We start from the raw sequence: 18,075 nt of genomic DNA, 5'->3' as shown, positions 1-18,075 counted from the left end.
GTGGTGACTTATTCACACTTAAATTATTAGGATAATAAGGGAATGGCTTGATGTTGCAACTGCTTGTTATACAGTTGCCAAAATTCAATCATAACTAAGCAAACAGATTTGTTTATCCCTTTCGCTGCCAGAGCCATTTTTGTGGTTTCTCAGTATACTTTTAAAAAACATTTTTGGCCCGAATGGTGGTAGTTCTGATTTTTGGATGTAGCAATGGTTTATCAAATGCATCATTTCAGTAAAAATGCACTACAGTTAAAAAGGGGCTTTTTTTACAGTATATTATACAATATATTCCCCTTTTTTGGGGGGAAGGGGGGTAAAATATAAGAGGGGAAGTTGGGCTCAGTAAATAATGTAGATAGATACCCAATATGACAACATTTAAAATGGCACATTCCTGTAAAATGATGTAAAACTTCAGCACCCTATATTTTCCATAGGCAATACTTTAAAAGCCCCTACAGGTCATCAGTTTAGAGGTAACCATGAATAATGGGCCTAGAATTACTGCTCTCACTGATGCCTTTGAAGCTAATGGAGAGCAGATTGTGCTTCATCAGCTTCATCCCCAGCCACAGTGGCCAGGAAAAGTGAAAGCAAAAACTGGAAGTGACATTTTACACATTACTTCCAGGTTCTTACTAAGTAGGGGAAATCGGCGAACAGACGTTCATTGGTCTCCCTCCCCTCTACCTGGCAGCCCTCGCTATGTGCCATTTTGGTTCACAGGTCCACTGACTGGAGTGCAGGGGGACCGATCGCTTATGCCTCGTACACACGATCTGACTTTCCGACAACAAAACCGTGGAATTTTGTCCCAAGGGCGTTGGTTCAAACTTGTCTTGCATACACACGGTCACACAAATGTTCGCCAACAATTACGAACGTAGTGACGTACTAGACGTACTACATGGTTTTTCAGCTCTTTAGCGCCACCCTTTGGGCTCCTTCTGCTAATTTCGTGTTAGTAGAAGTTTGGCGAGTGTCGAATCGCGCTATTCTTTTCGTGTTTTTCATTTAGCGCTTTTCAGTTTGTTTCTGAACGGCCGTTCGTCAACCAGCCATGTTGCGGAATCGGGGGAGATAACGTGCTATTTATTATTGGCCTTGGAGTTATTGTTTTCACATTATTTTTTTGGTTGAATAATGATTTGATTTGGTATATTTTCTATATTTTTGGATGCATAGAATGCACTTTTTGGTTAATTGGCAGATAGCCTAATTTTTTTTTTTTTTAATGCACAATAAAATAATTGTGTAGAATAATACTTGGCTGTGTGTTTTACTTCAAATGACAGTTTGGGAGTAGGAAGTTACATTTAAAAAAATACAATGTAAAATTAACAAGGGACACCAACATAGTTGTATCTTTGATCTTAAAAACTACAGGATAATGGTGTTGTGGTAACTTGCCCAAATAATAAAAAAAAAGCATAGTAATATTCTTGATATCACTAGAAAAAAAAGCCTTGTTTGCAATAACTCCATCAGTATCACCAGCAAAGCAGCTTCATTATTATCCTATTAAAGAAGAAGAGAATTGTGCGCTGCATTTCGAGATTTCATAATTTGCCGCGTCACGAATGTTAATTCTCCATTACAAACGCTAGTTTACAAGACCGACCGCTTCTGGCTCGTCCTTGCTTCCGAGCATGCGTGTTTGTACTTTGGACTTTTGTCCGACAGACTTGTGTACACACGATCGGAAAATCCGACAACACACATTTGTTGGCGAAAAATTTGAAGACATGCTAGCCAACATCAATTGTCCGATGGAGCATACACATGGTCGGAATTTCCTCCAACAGCCTGACATCAAACATTTCCTGTCGGAAAATCTGATCGTGTGTACAGGGCTTTACATTTGACAACCAACAGCTGGCTTCTTAGATTTATACACAATGTAAATGTACATCAAACCTCCACTGTTGCTGACATATGCCATTTGTTGATGTTAAATTCATCTTAAACAACGTCTGTATGTTGTGGGTAGCTAGTGAGCCATCGCAAGTAAAATAGTCCAATCCAAAAGGTAAACTGTCCTTCCAGTGCTGGGGCTTATGCAGCCCTCTTACTACTTCCTTATTGGTTGACCCTCAGTTGTAAGTGGAATGTGTTACCAAAACTTTAGCTAAAGCCCTAGAGCCCAACCTGTGTCCCTTGGGTTCTTGTTGTGTGGCCCTTGGATTGGGATGGGCTTTATGTTCGGGTCGAACATGAGTTCGACTCGAACATTGGCTGTTCACCGAATAGCAAACAATTTGGGGTGTTCGCAGAAAATTCGAAAGCCGCAGGACACCCTTTAAAAGTCTATGGGAGAAATCAAAAGTGCTAATTTTAAAGGCTTATATGCAAGTTATTGTCATAAAAAGTGTTTGGGGACCCGGGTCCTGTCCCAGGGGACATGGATCAGTGCAAAAAAAGTTTTAAAAATGGCCGTTTTTTTCGGGAGCAGTGATTTTAATGAAGCTTAAAGTGAAACAATAAAAGTGAAATATTCCTTTAAATTTCGTACCTGGGGGGTGTCTATATTATGCCTGTAAAGTGGCGCTTTTTTTCCCTTGTTTAGAATAGTCTGACAGCAAAATGACATTTCTAAAGGGAAAAAAAAGTAATGACGTAATAGCGGCTATAGTGAATTGTCGGCTATAGTAAATTGTCTATGCAAGAAATTAAAAGTGCTAATTTTAAGGGTTAATATGCAAGTTATTGTCAGAAAAAGTGTTTGGGGTCCCGGGTCCTGCCCCAGGGGACGTGTATCAGTGCAAAAAAAAGTTTTAAAACGGCTGTTTTTTCAGGAGCAGTGATTTTAATAATGCTTAAAGTGAAACAATATGAGTGTAATATTCCCTTAAATTTCGTACCTGGGGGGTGTCTATAGTATGTCTGTAAAGTGGCGCATGTTTCCCGTGTTTAGAACAGTCCGAGTGCAAAATGACATTTCTAAAGGAAAAAAGTCATTTAAAAGTACTAGCGCTAGCGCCGGCTATAATGAATTGTCGGTCCGGCAATACAAATAAAAGTTCATTGATAAAAATGGCATGGGGTTTCCCCACAGGGGAACCCCGAACCAAAATTTAAAAAAAAACTGCGTGGGGGTCCCCCCAAATTCCATACCAGGCCCATATTAAGGGGAACCCGGCGCCAAAATAAAAAAAAAATGGCGTGGGGGTCCCCCTCAAAATCCATACCAGACCTGAAGGGTCTGGTGTGGATTTTAAGGGGAACCCCGCGCCAAAATAAAAAAAAGGCATGGGGTCCCCCCAAAAATCCATACCAGACCCTTATCCGAGCACGCAACCTGGCTGGCCGCAGGAAAAGAGGGGGGACGAGAGAGTTCCCCCCCTCCTGAACCGTACCAGGCCACATCCCCTCAACATTGGGAGGGTGCTTTGGGGTAGTGGCCCCCCCAAAGCACCTTGTCCCCATGTTGATGGGGAGAGGGGCCTCATCCCCACAACCCTTGCCTGGTGGTTGTGGGGGTCTGCGGGCGGGGTAATGGGGTACAAATGTACCCCTACCATTTCACAAAAAAAGTGTCAAAAAGGTTAAAAAAGACAAGAGACTGTTTTTGACAATTCCTTTATTAATTATTTCTTCTTTCCCCGCTTCTTCTTCCATCTTCTTTCTTCTGGTCCTCCCTCGGTGTTCTTCTTCTTCTTCCCCCGCTTCTTCCTCCGCATGATCCGCCTCACTGAGAGTCTTCCCTGTGACCCCGCCCCCCTCTGACACACGGGGACTTCCCTATGGCTTTCTGCGTGTTGTCAGAGGGGGGGCGGGGTCACCCGTTTCTCTTTCTGACATTATCACCCCACCCTTCAGTTAAACCTGCCCCCAAACAGCTGCCCGCAGCTCCCAGACGGCAACTGATATGTGTATGACTATCTCCGTTACTTGGGGAGCCAAAGCCTGGTCTGAATAATGTGTCCGGGTTTCTGGTGGACTGAAACCCGGACACATGATTCAAAACCCGAACTGTCCAGGTGAATCCTAGACAGGTGGCAACCCTATTTGGAAAGGCACACACCTGTCTATATAAGGTCCCACAGTTAACAGTGCATGTCAGAGCACAAACCAAGCCATGAAGTCCACAGAATTGTCTGTAGGCCTCAAAGACAGGATTGTATCGAGGCACAGATCTGGGGAAATGTAGAAGAAACATTTCTGCAGCGTTGAAGGTCCCAATGAGCACATTGGCCTCCATCATCCACTCCACTTGGAGTTTGCCAAAAGGCACCTGAGAACTCTCAGACCATGAGAAACAAAATTCTGTGGTCTGATGAAACGAAGATTGAACTCTTTGGCCTGAATGGCAAGCGTCATGTCTGGAGGAAACCAAGCACTGCTCATCACCTGGCCAAATCCATCCCTATAGTGAAGCATGGTGGTGGCAGCATCATGCTGTGGGGATGTTTTTCAGCGGCAGGAACTGGGAGACTAGTCAGGATTGAGGGAAAGATGAATGCAGCAATGTACAGAGACATCCTTGATAAAAACCTGCTCCAGAGCGCTCTGGACCTCAGACTGGGGCGAAGGTTCCTCTTCCAACAGGACAACAAACCCTAAGTACACAGCCAAGATAACAAAGGAGTGGCTACAGGACATCTCTGTGAATGTCCTTGAGTGGCCCAGCCAAAGCCCAAATTTAAACCCGATTGAATATCTCTGGGGAGATCTGAAAATGGCTGTGCACCGACACTCCCCATCCAACCTGATGGACCTTGAGAGGTCCTGCAAAGAAGAATGGGAGAACCTGCCCAAAAATAGGTGTGCCAAGCTTGTAGCATCGTACTCAAAAAGTATTGAGTCTGTAATTGGTGCCAAAGGTGCTTTAACAAAGTATTGAGCAAAGGATGTGAATACTTACTGTATATACATGGGATATTTTTCAATTTTTATACTTAATAAATTTGCAAAGATTTCAAACTTCTTTCACATTGTCCTTATGGGGTATTGTTTGCAAAATTTTGAGTAAAATGATGAATTTAATGCATTTTGGAATAAGGCCGTAACATAACAAAATGTGGAAAAATTAAAGTGCTGTGAATAATTTCTGGATGCACTGTATACTGAACATTACGTGTGACCCTTTCGTGATGTTGGGCCACAGTTGAGGCCCCCTATACCACTTAGTTGGCAACCACTGCTATAAAGTACAAGGAAACTGCAAATGAGCCCATTTGGGCATCTGTCTGACACAGATCTGCCCCTGCTGCAGCCTCTCACCATATGATTTGCTACAAATTTACAATATTTCACATTGACCACTGGAGTAGGACTGAGGAAATGCTTCCTCCAGCTGCAACGAGTGATGACATCATCCCAGGAAAAGTCACTGCCTGAAGCTCAAGGGTGACCTTTTTCCTACAAAAAGATGGAGCTTTTTTGAAAAATGATACTATTCCTATATATTGTGACTTGTGCCATCCACGTTAAATAAGTGCTGAGACTGTCCAGACTGTCTTTGGAGTCCGGACAGTTGGCATCTTTGACTTCTCAGACAGGCCAAGTAAAAGCTACAATGAATAACCCTAAAGAAAGCAATCTGCAGGAAATCCAAGAGGTGCCAAAGATAATATTTTCTATGTAAATGATCTGAGTTGGGAGAAAACCAGGGGATTCCTTCTATGTCTTCTTCCAGGCATGCCCCACAGCGGCCAAATACTTAGCCAATCGTTGCCATACTTGCTGAGAAAAAAAAATTCTTCTTTAACAAATGTGCAAATTGTTACTAGTAAAAAACAAACAAAAAAACTACCAGCCATGCGTTGAGTCCAGTTTACATGATGATAAAGGTGATAAAACAAAAGAAGATTAAGTATTATTCATTTACATTATATCAACCTGGATGTTGCCCAAAGCTGGCCGTACACTATAGATTGTGATTGTACAATCTCCTTTAGAACTACTAACAACTATGTAATGTAAGGTCCTGTGCGATTGGATACAAATTGATTGGAATATTTTGAGTTGAGATTGTACAAAGATTGAAAATTAAGATTATAGTGTGTATGGCTATCCTAAAGCCGCGCACACACGATCAGATTTTCCGACGGGAAATGTGTGATGTCAGGCTGTTGGCGGAAAATCCGACCGTTTGTATACAATTGTTGTCGGATTTTCCGCGGACAAATGTTGGATGGCAGTCTTTAAAATTTTCCGCAGACAAATGTCTGTTTCGAATTTTCCGATCGTGTGTTCACAAGTCCGTCAGACAAAAGTCCAAAGTAAAAACACGCATGCTTGGAAGCAAGGACGAGCCAGAAGCAGTCGGTCTCGTAAACTAGCGTTTGTAACGGAGAATTAACATTGTTGGCCAACAATTGTGTGGCCGTGTGTATGCAAGACAAGTTTGGGCCAACACCTATCGGACAAAATTCCACGGTTTTGTTGGCGAACAATCCGATCGTGTGTACGAGGCTTTAGAAAAAAGTTCCTGCACTACTTTGGTACTTCTTTCATTGACTTCTGTTAAAAGACATCGCATGCAAGTCATGCTGAATTCTGCAGTGTGAACCTGGGTTTACAGGACTTACCTGCATTGGGAGGGATAATTGATTGTTTATTCTAAGTAAAAGTGTTTTTTACTTACGTGATCTTCCACCCCCCCGGCAGGCGGCGCTTCCTTCATTCTCCATTGGTGGACTGTCCCTTTTGGGTTGGTTTTCTAAAACTGGACTAGTGTACACATGCTTGGAAAATCCGACAAATTTGTCCGCGGAAAAAAACCTGCCATCCAACATTTGTTCACGAAAAGTCCGACAACATTGTCTGATGGAGCGTACACACGGTCGGATTTACCGCCAACAGCCTGTCATCACACATTTCCCGCCGGAAAGTCCGATCGTGTGTACGAGGCTTTGGTCGCACCGATTAGAACAGTTCCATTGCACAGGATGGGGTCCAACTTCTGATGCGACAAGTGCTCCAAAGTCGGAGCGATTGTCACATCAGTGTGAACCGGGCCTAGGGGATAATATTTATGTGAACTTTAACGATGAACCAGAGATGACAAAGAAGACACAGACAACGTTTCAAACGTAATAAATACCCATAATTCTCTTTATTTGAACAGTTAAATTCTGAAGCTTACAAGAAAGCATTGACAATTTCTGTGTAAAATTACACAATATATTCATATGTAGATTCCTCGGGGTGTTGGAGAGTACAGGCGTGGTGACAGACGTGTTAGAGGGGCTTTTAGCATCTGTGATTTTGCCGTGTCTAAAGCTAGGCGTGGGTCTAGTTTGCAATGATTTGAATTGATGGGAATATTCTTTAGTGTGTATGTGTTAGAAATGACATTTTTCTCTGGAACTTTACTCTGCCAGCAAATCTTTTCACAAAATCTTTAGACAGAAAGGTTTCTCCCTATTTGCCAAAATCTATCCTTTCATGTTCAATCATATGATATCATCAAAAAAATCATCCCCATGGCGAGCCCTAAATCCTATGCCGCGTACACACAGTCTGACTTTTTCGACCAGACTGGTCCGACGGACGCCGACGGACCAAATCCGGCGGACAATCCGATCGTGTGTGGGCTTCATCGGACCTTCAGCGGACTTTTCCAGTCGTAAATCTGACGGACTTTAGATTTGGAACATGCTTCAAATCTTTACGTTGTAACTCTGCCGGACCCAGAAATCCGCTCGTCTGTATGCTAGTCTGATGGACAAAAACCGACGCTAGGGTAGCTATTGGCTACTGGCTATCAACTTCCTTATTTTAATCCGGTGTACATCATCACGTACGAATCCGTCGGACTTTGGTGTGATCGTGTGTAGGCAAGTCAGTTCGTTAAAAAGTCAGTCGGAAGTCCGTCAAAAGTCCGTCGAAAGTCTGCCTAAAAATGTCTGTCGGACCAGTCCGGTCGAAAAGTCTGCTCGTGTGTATGCGGCATAAGGCTAGGCATACACACACAGATTCCTCTTGTTCAGCCTGTGGATGGAGAAATCCCCGCTACCGGATATGGTATTAAAGCAGCTGCAGCACTCGTGGCTGCATGATTACCTGAACAGTAACTGCTTCTAAGAGGAGGCAGTTGCTGTTCGGCTGACAGTTGTTCAGATGGCTACTTCAATATTTTAGTCAAAGCGTGTGCTGCCAACAAGGCCATGCATGGTTTGATTATTACCAAATTTAGCTGGAATTGAACAAAATTTGAGCCGGGTATTGCCAGCTTAAAATGGAAGTTCCTTCAAATCCTAACTATACCCATACCTCCCAACATTTTGAGATGGGAATGAGGGACACCTACTAGTAAACATATGTAGGCATAGGACACGCTTCCGGACCAGCCGCTGCAGTTATACTGCGGCAGGTTGGCTCCCCTGCGCGAAACCACGTTACTGTACGTGGGCTCGCGGGTCCGGATAACAGGCACACGCGCGCGCGCGCTGCACAGCGGGAATGCCAATGCTCCTGGCTGACGATCGCGATGACCACCAGCCACGAGCGATCATGACTGGGAGACACAGAACAGGGACGAGTGTGTGTAAACACACACTTCCCTGTTCTGTTCTGACAGGAGTGACAGATCCTGTGTTCCTATTAGCTAGGAACCACGATCTCTCACTTCCTGTAGTTAGTCCCTCCCCCTTCAGTTAGAATCACCTCCCAGGGAACACAGTTAACCCCTCGATCGCCCCCTAGTGTTAACCCCTTCACTACCAGTGACATTTTTACAGTAATCAATGCATTTTTAATCGCACTGATCGCTGTATTAATGCCAATAGTTCCAAAAATGTGTCAAAATTGTCCGATGTGTCCGCCATAATGTTGCAGTCACGATAAAGTTCGCAGATCACCGCCATTACTAGTAAAAAAAAAATAATAATAAAAATGCTATAAATATATCCCTTATTTTGTAGACCCTATAACCTTTGTGCAAACCAATCAATATACGCTTATTGCGATTTTTTTTTTACCAAAAATATGTAGAAGACTACATATCGGCCTAAACTGAGGGAAAAAAATGTTTTTTTATATTTTTGGGGGATATTTATTATAGCAAAAAGTAAAAAATTATGCGTTTTTTTCCAAATTCTCGCTCTTTTAGAATTTAGAATTTGGATGAAAGGTTTAGCACTGGGAAACACTTTTTGAAAAATAAAAAGTGCATTTTATATACAACTATATAGATAAGACCAAAATGAGGGACAAATGAGGGGGAACGAGGGACATGAGAGTCCAAGAGAGCTGCGGAAGGCGATGGGAGGGGGGGGGGGTGTTCCCTTCCGCTGCTTGTAATAGCAATCGAGTGGCTAGTAAGTCACTCCAATTGCTTTTACAATAAAGCTGACCTTCGGCTCTAAAAAACAATACTGGGGTGATGCCTGCAGCTGCAGGTATCATCCTGGTACAGATGCTGCCCCCACTAAAAAATGCCGCCCCAGGCAAACACCTTGTTTGCCGCTCAGTAAATACGCCCCTGGGTGACATCACTACATTGGCATTGCAGCCATTGTTGGCGATCTTGCCATTGAAACCAGCCACTGGAGAGATCATGTAACCAGACCGGAGCTCCCTCAGCATAGGTAAGTATAGACAGGGTAGTTAGTACAGGTTTAGAATGGGGGGGGGCAGGTTTAAAGCGGTTCTTCATATACCCAATCAACCCCTTTTTTTTTACCCCTGTTTACCAAGAGGTGGGTTCTGCACATTTTAGATACTCGCTCACCCAGTAGATCCAGCGCTGTCCGACTAAGATCCTCCGATCCCCTGCCACAGCTTGGTCCCACGCGGCCATGTTGTTTTTGAAATTATCAAGAGGGCCACCTTCCGGGTTCAACAGGCACGCCTTCTGATGAAACGCCGCTAAACCTGCCCTCCCTCCTCCTTTGTAAATTAAAGACTATGCCTACTGAGATATGTGACATGCATATCCCAGGAGCTTCACAGGCACTGTGCACGTCATTTACCTAGGCGAGTGACGTGCATGGGGGGATGGGGGTGGCCACTTTTCTTTTTAAAAAAGTAAACAAAAAAAGAAAAACAGCACTATTCATACAGGACGGGAAGAAGGGTGGAGTGGAGGGAACTTCATTAAGAGGGTGAAGATCTGCTTTAAGTATAGTTAGGATTTGACATAATCCCATCTGAGGCTTACAAAAGAGTAAGTGGGGAACATTTAGATAAACTCTTTCAAAAACTGCTATGTTGGTAGGAAAGGAGATCTGTGTGGATCTGTTATTGGCATTCTAACACAGTAATCTGCACACAAGGTTTAAAGAGGCAGAACGGGCAAAGTGGTCTAATCTTTCGCTAACCCACCTCCAACCCATCACTTTGTTCCTCTGATGGAGCCAGGAGTCGAATCTTGTTCAAGCTTGGTGTTGGATGGTTTTGGAGCCTACACAGGTTTGATGACATTCTCCACCACCTCACATGGCATTATTTAGTTCTTGCATGGGCTACTTATGGGCACCGCATCATTCAAGGAGGTTGCATGATTGCATTCAGACCCTGAATGAAATATTGGGGTTGATTTACTAAAACTGGAGAGTGCAAACTCTCCAGTTTTAGTAAATCAACCCCATTGTCTTTTGTCTCTCAGGTTAAGATCTCCAAATGATAAATATGGTGGTGGAAATCAATGAAACCCTTCTATAGTGCCACTTCACTCAATCAGTTTTCAGGCCAAATGATCTATGATGTTGGACGAGGACTGCACTGATAGGGTTGGTTGTTTTTGTGATTTAAAGCTGGTTGAAATGTTGAATTTGACAGTGAGAGCAGAACATCAGCATTCATTAAATCCTATACTGGCCTAATAGGAAATATTACCAATCACATTCTCTTTGTGGTTCTTAAGGTGGAAAGGTTATTTTTTTTCCAGTGTACAAAGCCAGACAACTAAATACACGGATAGAACACACATGTAGACACTGCTTTGCTTGCCAAAACATTTGTAAAGAAATGACAACAGTTCTGCAGGCTCTGTGCCCCTGCCTGGATGACTACCTGCTCTTTGGACTACTAATGAGCATCACTCACTGGTGATGACCACCCTGAGCAATTCCCTACCATAAGCTTAACCAAGTACCACCCCCCCCCCCCCCCCCCCCCCGGCCTTTTAGATTACAAAGTAGGAATTCTTATTGCAAGCCTGATCAGGCCTTTTAGTTTTCAAATATTTTCCTAAGAAAGGTTGATTTGGGTTTTTTATGCATTCCTTGCTTTAAGATGAATCCCAGGAATAAATATTTTTACAGAGTTAAATCAGTCCTGCTTGGATCAATGTAATTATGCATAGACCATACCTGGCTGATCCCTCTGGAAGTTGGAAATCAGTGGAATAGCTGCAATAAGCACCTCTAGTACATTTACCTCCATTAACTTCTGGGTCCGGTGCTGAGAGGCTGCCTCATCTGGTGAACACAGGAGCTCTCTTGCTCGGCACCGGTGCCATTCACAGAATACTTAGCATTTTATCAATAAATGAAAATCGCTCTCTCATTGGATGAGGTGGAAATTGCAATATCACTGCTCTGAATCTCCACCTAATCCAGCCAGAGAACGCTTGGGATTTACTGAGAAAATGCAAAGTGATCTCTGAATAGTGCCTATGCCCAACAAAGCATAGGAAACTAGTGGAGATCACTGGAGTAGTGGTGCCTACTACAGTGATTTCAAGTTTCCATGGGGATCGGCCAAATATGATACAGAGGAACCTTGGATTACGAGCATAATCCGTTCCAGGATAATGCTTGTAATCCAAAGCACTCGCATATCAAAGCGAGTTTCCCCATAGAAGTCAATGGAAACGAAGATATTTTGTTCCACATTGACTTCTATTGCATGCAATACCGCATGTGGCCAGAGGTGGGGGGGGCACCGGAGAGCCTCGGAAATACTCGGGAACAACTCGGCTGAACTCGGAAACCCTCGTAAAGGCTCGGAAACACTCGGGAACAGAGTATTTCCGAGTGTTTCCGAGTATTTCCGAGTGGTTCCGAGTATTTCCGAATGGCTCCGAACTGTTCAGAGTGTCGCAGGCGCCCCCACACCTCTGGCCAAATGCGGTACTGCACACCACATTAGCTTGTATTCTGCTCGTTTTGCGAGACAACACTCACAAACCGAGTCAGGATTTTTTTTCAAAAGTTGCTCGTCTTTCAAAACGCTCGTTAACCGCATTATTTGTTAAGGTTACACTGTATATGCATAGTTACAATATCTCACAAAAGTGAGTACACCCCTCACACTTTTGTAAATATTTTATTATATCTTTTCATGTGACAACATTGAAGAAATTACACTTTGCTACAATGTAAAGTAGTGAGTGCACAGCTTGTACAACAGTGTACATTTGCTGTCCTCTCAAAATAACTCAACACACAGCCAACAGTGTCTAAAGCGCTGGCAACAAAAGTGAGTACACCCCTAAGTGAAAATGTCCAAATTGGTCCCAAAGCATCAATATTTTGTGTGGCCACCATTATTTTCCAGCACTGCCTTAAACTTCTTGGGCATGGAGTTCACCAGAGCTTCACCTGTTGCCACCGGAGTCCTCTTCCACTCCTCCATGACAACATCACGGAGCTGGTGGATGTTAGAGACTTTGCGCTCCTCCACCTTCCATTTGAGGATGCCCCACAGATGCTTAATAGGGTTTAGGTCTGGAGACATGCTTGGCCAGGCCATCACCTTTACCCTCAGCTTCTTTAGCAAGGCAGTGGTTGTCTTGGAGGTGTGTTTGGGGTCGTTATGTTGGAATACTGCCCTGCGGTCCAGTCTCCGAAGGGAGGGGATCATGCTCTGCTTCAGTATGTCACAGTACATGTTGGCATTCATGGTTCCCTCCATGAACTGTAGCTCCTCAGTGACGGCAGCACTCATCCATCACCAGACCATGACACTCCCACCACCATGCTTGACCGTAGGCAAAACACACTTGTCTTTGTACTCCTCACCTGGTTGCCGCCACACATGCTTGACACCGTCTGAACCAAATAAGTTTATCTTGGTCTCATCAGACCACAGGACATGGTTCCAGTAAACCATGTCCTGAGTCTGTTTGTCTTCAGCAAACTATTTGCGGGCTTTCCTGTGCATCATCTTTAGAAGAGGCTTCCTTCTGGGATGACAGCCATGCAGATCAACTGATGCAGTGTGTGGCGTATGGTCTGAGCACTGACAGGCTGAGCAATGCTGGCAGCACTTATACATCTTTTTCCCAAAGACAACCTCTGGATATGACGCTGAGCATGTGCACTCAACTTCTTTGGTCGACCATGGCGAAGCCTGTTCTGAGTGGAACCTGTCCTGGTAAACTGCTGTATGGACTTGGCCACCGTGCTGCAGCTCAGTTTCAGGGTCTTGGCAATCTTCTTATATCCTAGGCCATCTTTATGTAGAGCAACAATTCTTTTTTTCAGATCCTCAGAGAGTTCTTTGCCATTAGGTGTCATGTTGAACTTGCAGTGACCAGTATGAGTGTGTGAGAGCGATAACACCAAATGTAACACACCTGCTCCCCATTCAGACCTTAGACCTTGTAACACTAACGAGTCACATGACACCGGGGAGGGAAAATGGCTAATTGGGCCCAATTTGGACATTTTCACTTAGGGGTGTACTCACTTTTGTTGCCAGAGGTTTAGACATTAATGGCTGTTAGTTGAGTTATTTTGAGGGGACAGAAAATGTACACTGTTATACAAGCTGTACACTCACTACTTTACATTGTAGCAAAGTGTCATTTCTTCAGTGTTGTCACATGAAAAGATATAATAAAATAAAAATATAAAATATTTTCAAAAATGTGAGGCATGTACTCACTTTTGTGAGATACTGTACATTGATCCACCAGCTGCACCAATGTAAATATGTAAAAATATTCATACCTGTAATTTTTCTTTAAAGGAGAAGTACAGTCAACGCTTGTTTGGCTGTACTTCCCCTGTGGATCACAGGAGTGCAGTTTGTTCTGTTTCCGTTTTCAGCAGACAGTGGGTTAAAGCCTGCTGTCGGCTGACATCACAGAGCCGGTCCAGGCTCAGACAATATCGCGACAATGAAGTCAGGATTCACCCACATTCCTGGACCGGCACCCAGCTCAGGCTCTCAGTGAGCCGCTGAAAGCCTGAGCTGGCTGCTCCAGCCCCTCCACAGCCCAGCGCTCCAGTGGGGGGGGGGGGTCAGAGCAGACAGCGGTGACCGACAGTCACCAGCTCTCTGTTAAGGGAGCACTGAGAACCGAGAGATCAGCGGTGTTTGATCGCTCAGTTCTCAGCGTTAGAACCAGCGGGGGACAGACCAATGCTGCATTCACCTAGGTAAGTATGATTCTGGAAAAAAAAAAAAAACATACTTGCTATGCTTAAACAGCATAAAAAAATTATATTAAGTCAATGTGTTAAGAGCAAATTTGCTAAAGTGGGCCAAAAAGCCCTCCATCAAAATAATGTCTAGTATGGCATTGCTTCACTGAAAAAGAAGACATTCACCTGTCATCCCTTCCATCACAAATAGGTAATATTTAGGTACAGTGGTTGGAGCCATTCACATTATATATTCCTCTATATTCTAGAAACTCACTGTGAATCCAGAACTGCTGGTTTATAGCACAGATAGATCCTACATTTTAAATATATATCATGGAAATGGCTCAATATTTTACCTGCCAGATTATTTGTAACTTTGTTCAGCCACTTCCACCATTCCTTGACAAAGGGCAAAACTAGATCCTGGACATCCACTGAAACAACAGCACAGTTTGGTCCTGAACACGCCCCCTATCATGCTGATTGGACAACAAAAAAGCAACAGCATGCTGATGACATCATCACCCTGCTTCCTGCGCCTCTTAGCACATGTGTATGCAGCAGAGCCTAATTGGCCCCTCGTGCTGTCCCGTACTCTCCCAAACCGAGTGCTGCTATGCATAAAATTTTACAAGGCTTGTTATCAGGACAAATGTACTTACACTATTTGCATTTAAAAATAATTTACATTTTAAATGATTGCATAACTGTTTTGATTGTTGTTTTATGTATATCTGCCTGGAATTCAGCTTTAGGAAGGCTATGCTGGAAGAGTCGGTAACTACTACAGATTTTGTCATGAACTGTAACTGATCGGATATGGACACCACATTATCAATGGCATCAAAGAATCAAGTTCTCTTGCTGGATAAAATACTGCATTGTGTAGGCTTGGTAAAAACAAGGAAGTTTGATTGGTCAAAAGGGAAGAAGCTGATGTCAGGGCAACTTATCAACATTTGACAAGATCCAAGACATCCACAGAAAACGGGCACTGTGGTCCAATAATACACGGGGGGAATATAACAGAATTAAGACAAACTTCATATAGTTCCTGGCTAGTGAGAATGTTTCCTTTTCTATAAAATGTTCCTTATATCATCAACAATTTAGGAACTTGTTTCCAAAATCTGGCCCTCCCTGCTGTTGAGCAACCAAAATGGTGGCAGCCCTCTGAGAGGCCAGTTTGTTCCCATATCTTGCTCAACTTTGTGCTGTCATCATTGGCTCCTGTTCTTCAATGCAGAAAGCACACAATATGGTGATGGTATGACGGCTGAACCGCCATTGCTGTAACACTGTCCTCTATTGCACATCGTGTGTTACCATACCGGAGGAGGTGGATTCCCAGGAGCCAACTGAGCGTCACCTGTCTGAAGGTCACTGAAGGCTTTCTAGACAGAGGAAACACATAAAGAAAAGGTGAACTCATCTATAGGGCATGGCTACCTCGCGCAAACATTCTACCATTAAAAGTTCTACTGTCACTATGATAATGAAAATCAGATAGAGCAGGGATCCTCAAACTACGGCCCTCCAGCTGTTGCAGAACTACACATTCCAAGAGGCATTGTAAAACTCTGACATTAACAGACATCAGTAGGCATGATGGGTAGTTCCTGAACACCTGGAGGGCCGCAGTTTGAAGACCCCTGAGATAGAGGCACACTGCAAAAAACAGTTATTAATACTTATTAATACTTATTAATTAATTAATACTTACCTGCCCAGCAATTGGTAACTCCGATCTTTGCTCTGTTCATGAGCTACAGTATGGCCACCGTAGTTATCTGATACTTAGAGGTACAATGGAAAGTGTGTACCCCACTGGGTTCTGTGGTACCTTCCACTGCCAACTACCTCACTACAAGACACAGTAGTGAAGTAGCAGTTGGTGGGCGAAACCACAGGGCTTAGCAGGGGCACCACAGCACAGGAAGTGATAAGCTATTAAGATTTCTGGCAGGATCAACTGGTATGTTTGCTGTTCTGGAAAGAGCTGGGAATGGTTTGTCATTGTTTTATAAGGTGCTAGTTCACATCTGTGTGATGCATTGATGTGATTTGTCCATTTTTTTATTCATTGACACACTCTATGAGGTGGATTTTCTAAAGGCAAATAGACTGTGCACTTTGCAGTTGCTCCAGAGCTTAGTAAATGAGGTAAGGCTGCACTTTGCAAAGAATACCCAATCATGTGCAAGGAAAATAATAATAAAAAAAAAAAACAGCATTTTTACTTGCACATGATTGGATGATGGAAGTCAGCAGAGCTTCTGCTCATTTACTAAGCTCTGGAGCAACTGCACTTGCAAAGTGCAACTGCATTTTGCAATGTGCACAGTCTATTTGCCTTTCATAAATCAACCCCACATGTATGTGAGAGACAACACTTGTGCATCACTAGAAGGAGTCCGGGATCACCAGATTACCAATCAAATGACAAGAGTGAACTAGTATGCATTACATACTAGCACATTATGAAAGACTTACCTTAAAACAAAGCCCTCCAGCAGCGCACTGTCACCACTGACAGGGCTTGCATCTTCACCTGGTCTTCCCGGTTTGTGGGCTCTGGCCATTTGAATGGCTGAGCCCCATCAACGTCACTCCAGTACATGCATGTAGGAGTCAGGGCCGCGGCACAACTCTCTCCATGGACAGCATACCGCCAATTGAGAGTGCATGCATTGGTGACATCACTGGCTGCTACTAAAGTAAATATCTCCTAAACTGTGCACATTTAGGAGCTATTTACTATACCTATAGGTAAGTGTTATTATAGGTTTACCTGTAAGTACAAATAAAAAAAAAAAAAAAAACGTTACTACCGCTTTAAGCACTTAGGGCACCATTACATATGTTGATGCAATGTGGTGCCATTAATTCAGAATAACATCCTACAACACCTTCCCAGTGCACCTGCATTGCTGTGGTCTGTGCTACTGAAAATACTGCAATAGCAACTTTTGGTCTTTGGTGGTGTGTAGTGTTGGGAACAGTTTGGCCTGAGCATGAGGTTGGGCTGAACATTGGCTGTTCGCCCGCTTCGGGGGAACACCCGAATTTGCAGGGTATTCGCGGGCGTTTGCCCCACAGAATGCCCTGCGTGCTGCACAGTGCATTCTGCGCCCAGATTGGGCAAAGCTTTGGGGCTTCCCGTGGGGGCACTGGACAGAGAGGAGAAGCCAGGATAGCCAGCAGGGGACCCGAGAAGAGGAGATACGGGGCCGCTCTGTGCAATTCCATTGTTACCATACTTGAGCATAGAGATGTTTGTTATTTAAAAAGAAAAATCCTTTAGCCTCGGTTCACACTGGGACGACTTGTCAGGCGACCTAGGTCGCCTGACAAGTAGCGTCCCGCTCAGTACAATGGAACCGTTCTAAGGGGAGCGACGCAAGTCGCTCCGACTTAGAAAAAGGTTCCTGTACGACTTCGGGGGCGACTTGCATAGACTTCTATACAGAAGTCGTTTTGCAAGTCGCCCGGGCAGTCGTGTGCAGGTTGCCTCGGTGAGGCGACCTGCAAGTCGTGCCGCCTCTGGTGTGAACCGAGGCTCAGGATTGTTTATAGTAGGTTTGTTCCCACGCTCCAAAGACCTGTTGGTAGGTTAATTGGCTGTTGTTTAAATTTTCCCCAGTATGTGAATGTATGAATGTGAGATAGGGACCTTAGATTGTAAGGACAGGGACTGATATGAATGTACAGTATCCAAAGTGTAAAATTGTCTGTGCTATAGAAAGTACCTGTAATAACAACAATAATAACAACAATAATAATATACATGGTACTTGCCTAG

The 18,075-nt window shown here is 43.8% G+C and overlaps 1 protein-coding gene across 3 annotated transcripts in view; it reads right to left on the bottom strand.

The window, feature by feature from the left end:
* Positions 1-14,939: 14,939 nt before the first annotated feature.
* GRID2IP (Grid2 interacting protein) overlaps positions 14,940-18,075 on the bottom strand; it is a 211,705-nt gene continuing 208,569 nt past the window's right edge. For all 3 annotated transcript variants that reach the window (XM_073636502.1, XM_073636501.1, XM_073636500.1), the window contains one exon: positions 14,940-15,667. In XM_073636502.1, coding sequence (XP_073492603.1) covers positions 15,596-15,667 — 72 coding nt within the window. In that variant the 3' untranslated portion in view covers positions 14,940-15,595. The remainder of the gene's footprint in view (positions 15,668-18,075) is intronic.

The sequence above is a fragment of the Aquarana catesbeiana genome, linkage group LG06 (genome assembly GCF_042186555.1).
Source record: "Aquarana catesbeiana isolate 2022-GZ linkage group LG06, ASM4218655v1, whole genome shotgun sequence".
NCBI classification, from domain to species: domain Eukaryota; kingdom Metazoa; phylum Chordata; class Amphibia; order Anura; family Ranidae; genus Aquarana; species Aquarana catesbeiana.
Note: the sequence above shows the minus strand (reverse complement) of the source record. Positions and strands in the feature narration are given on the sequence as shown.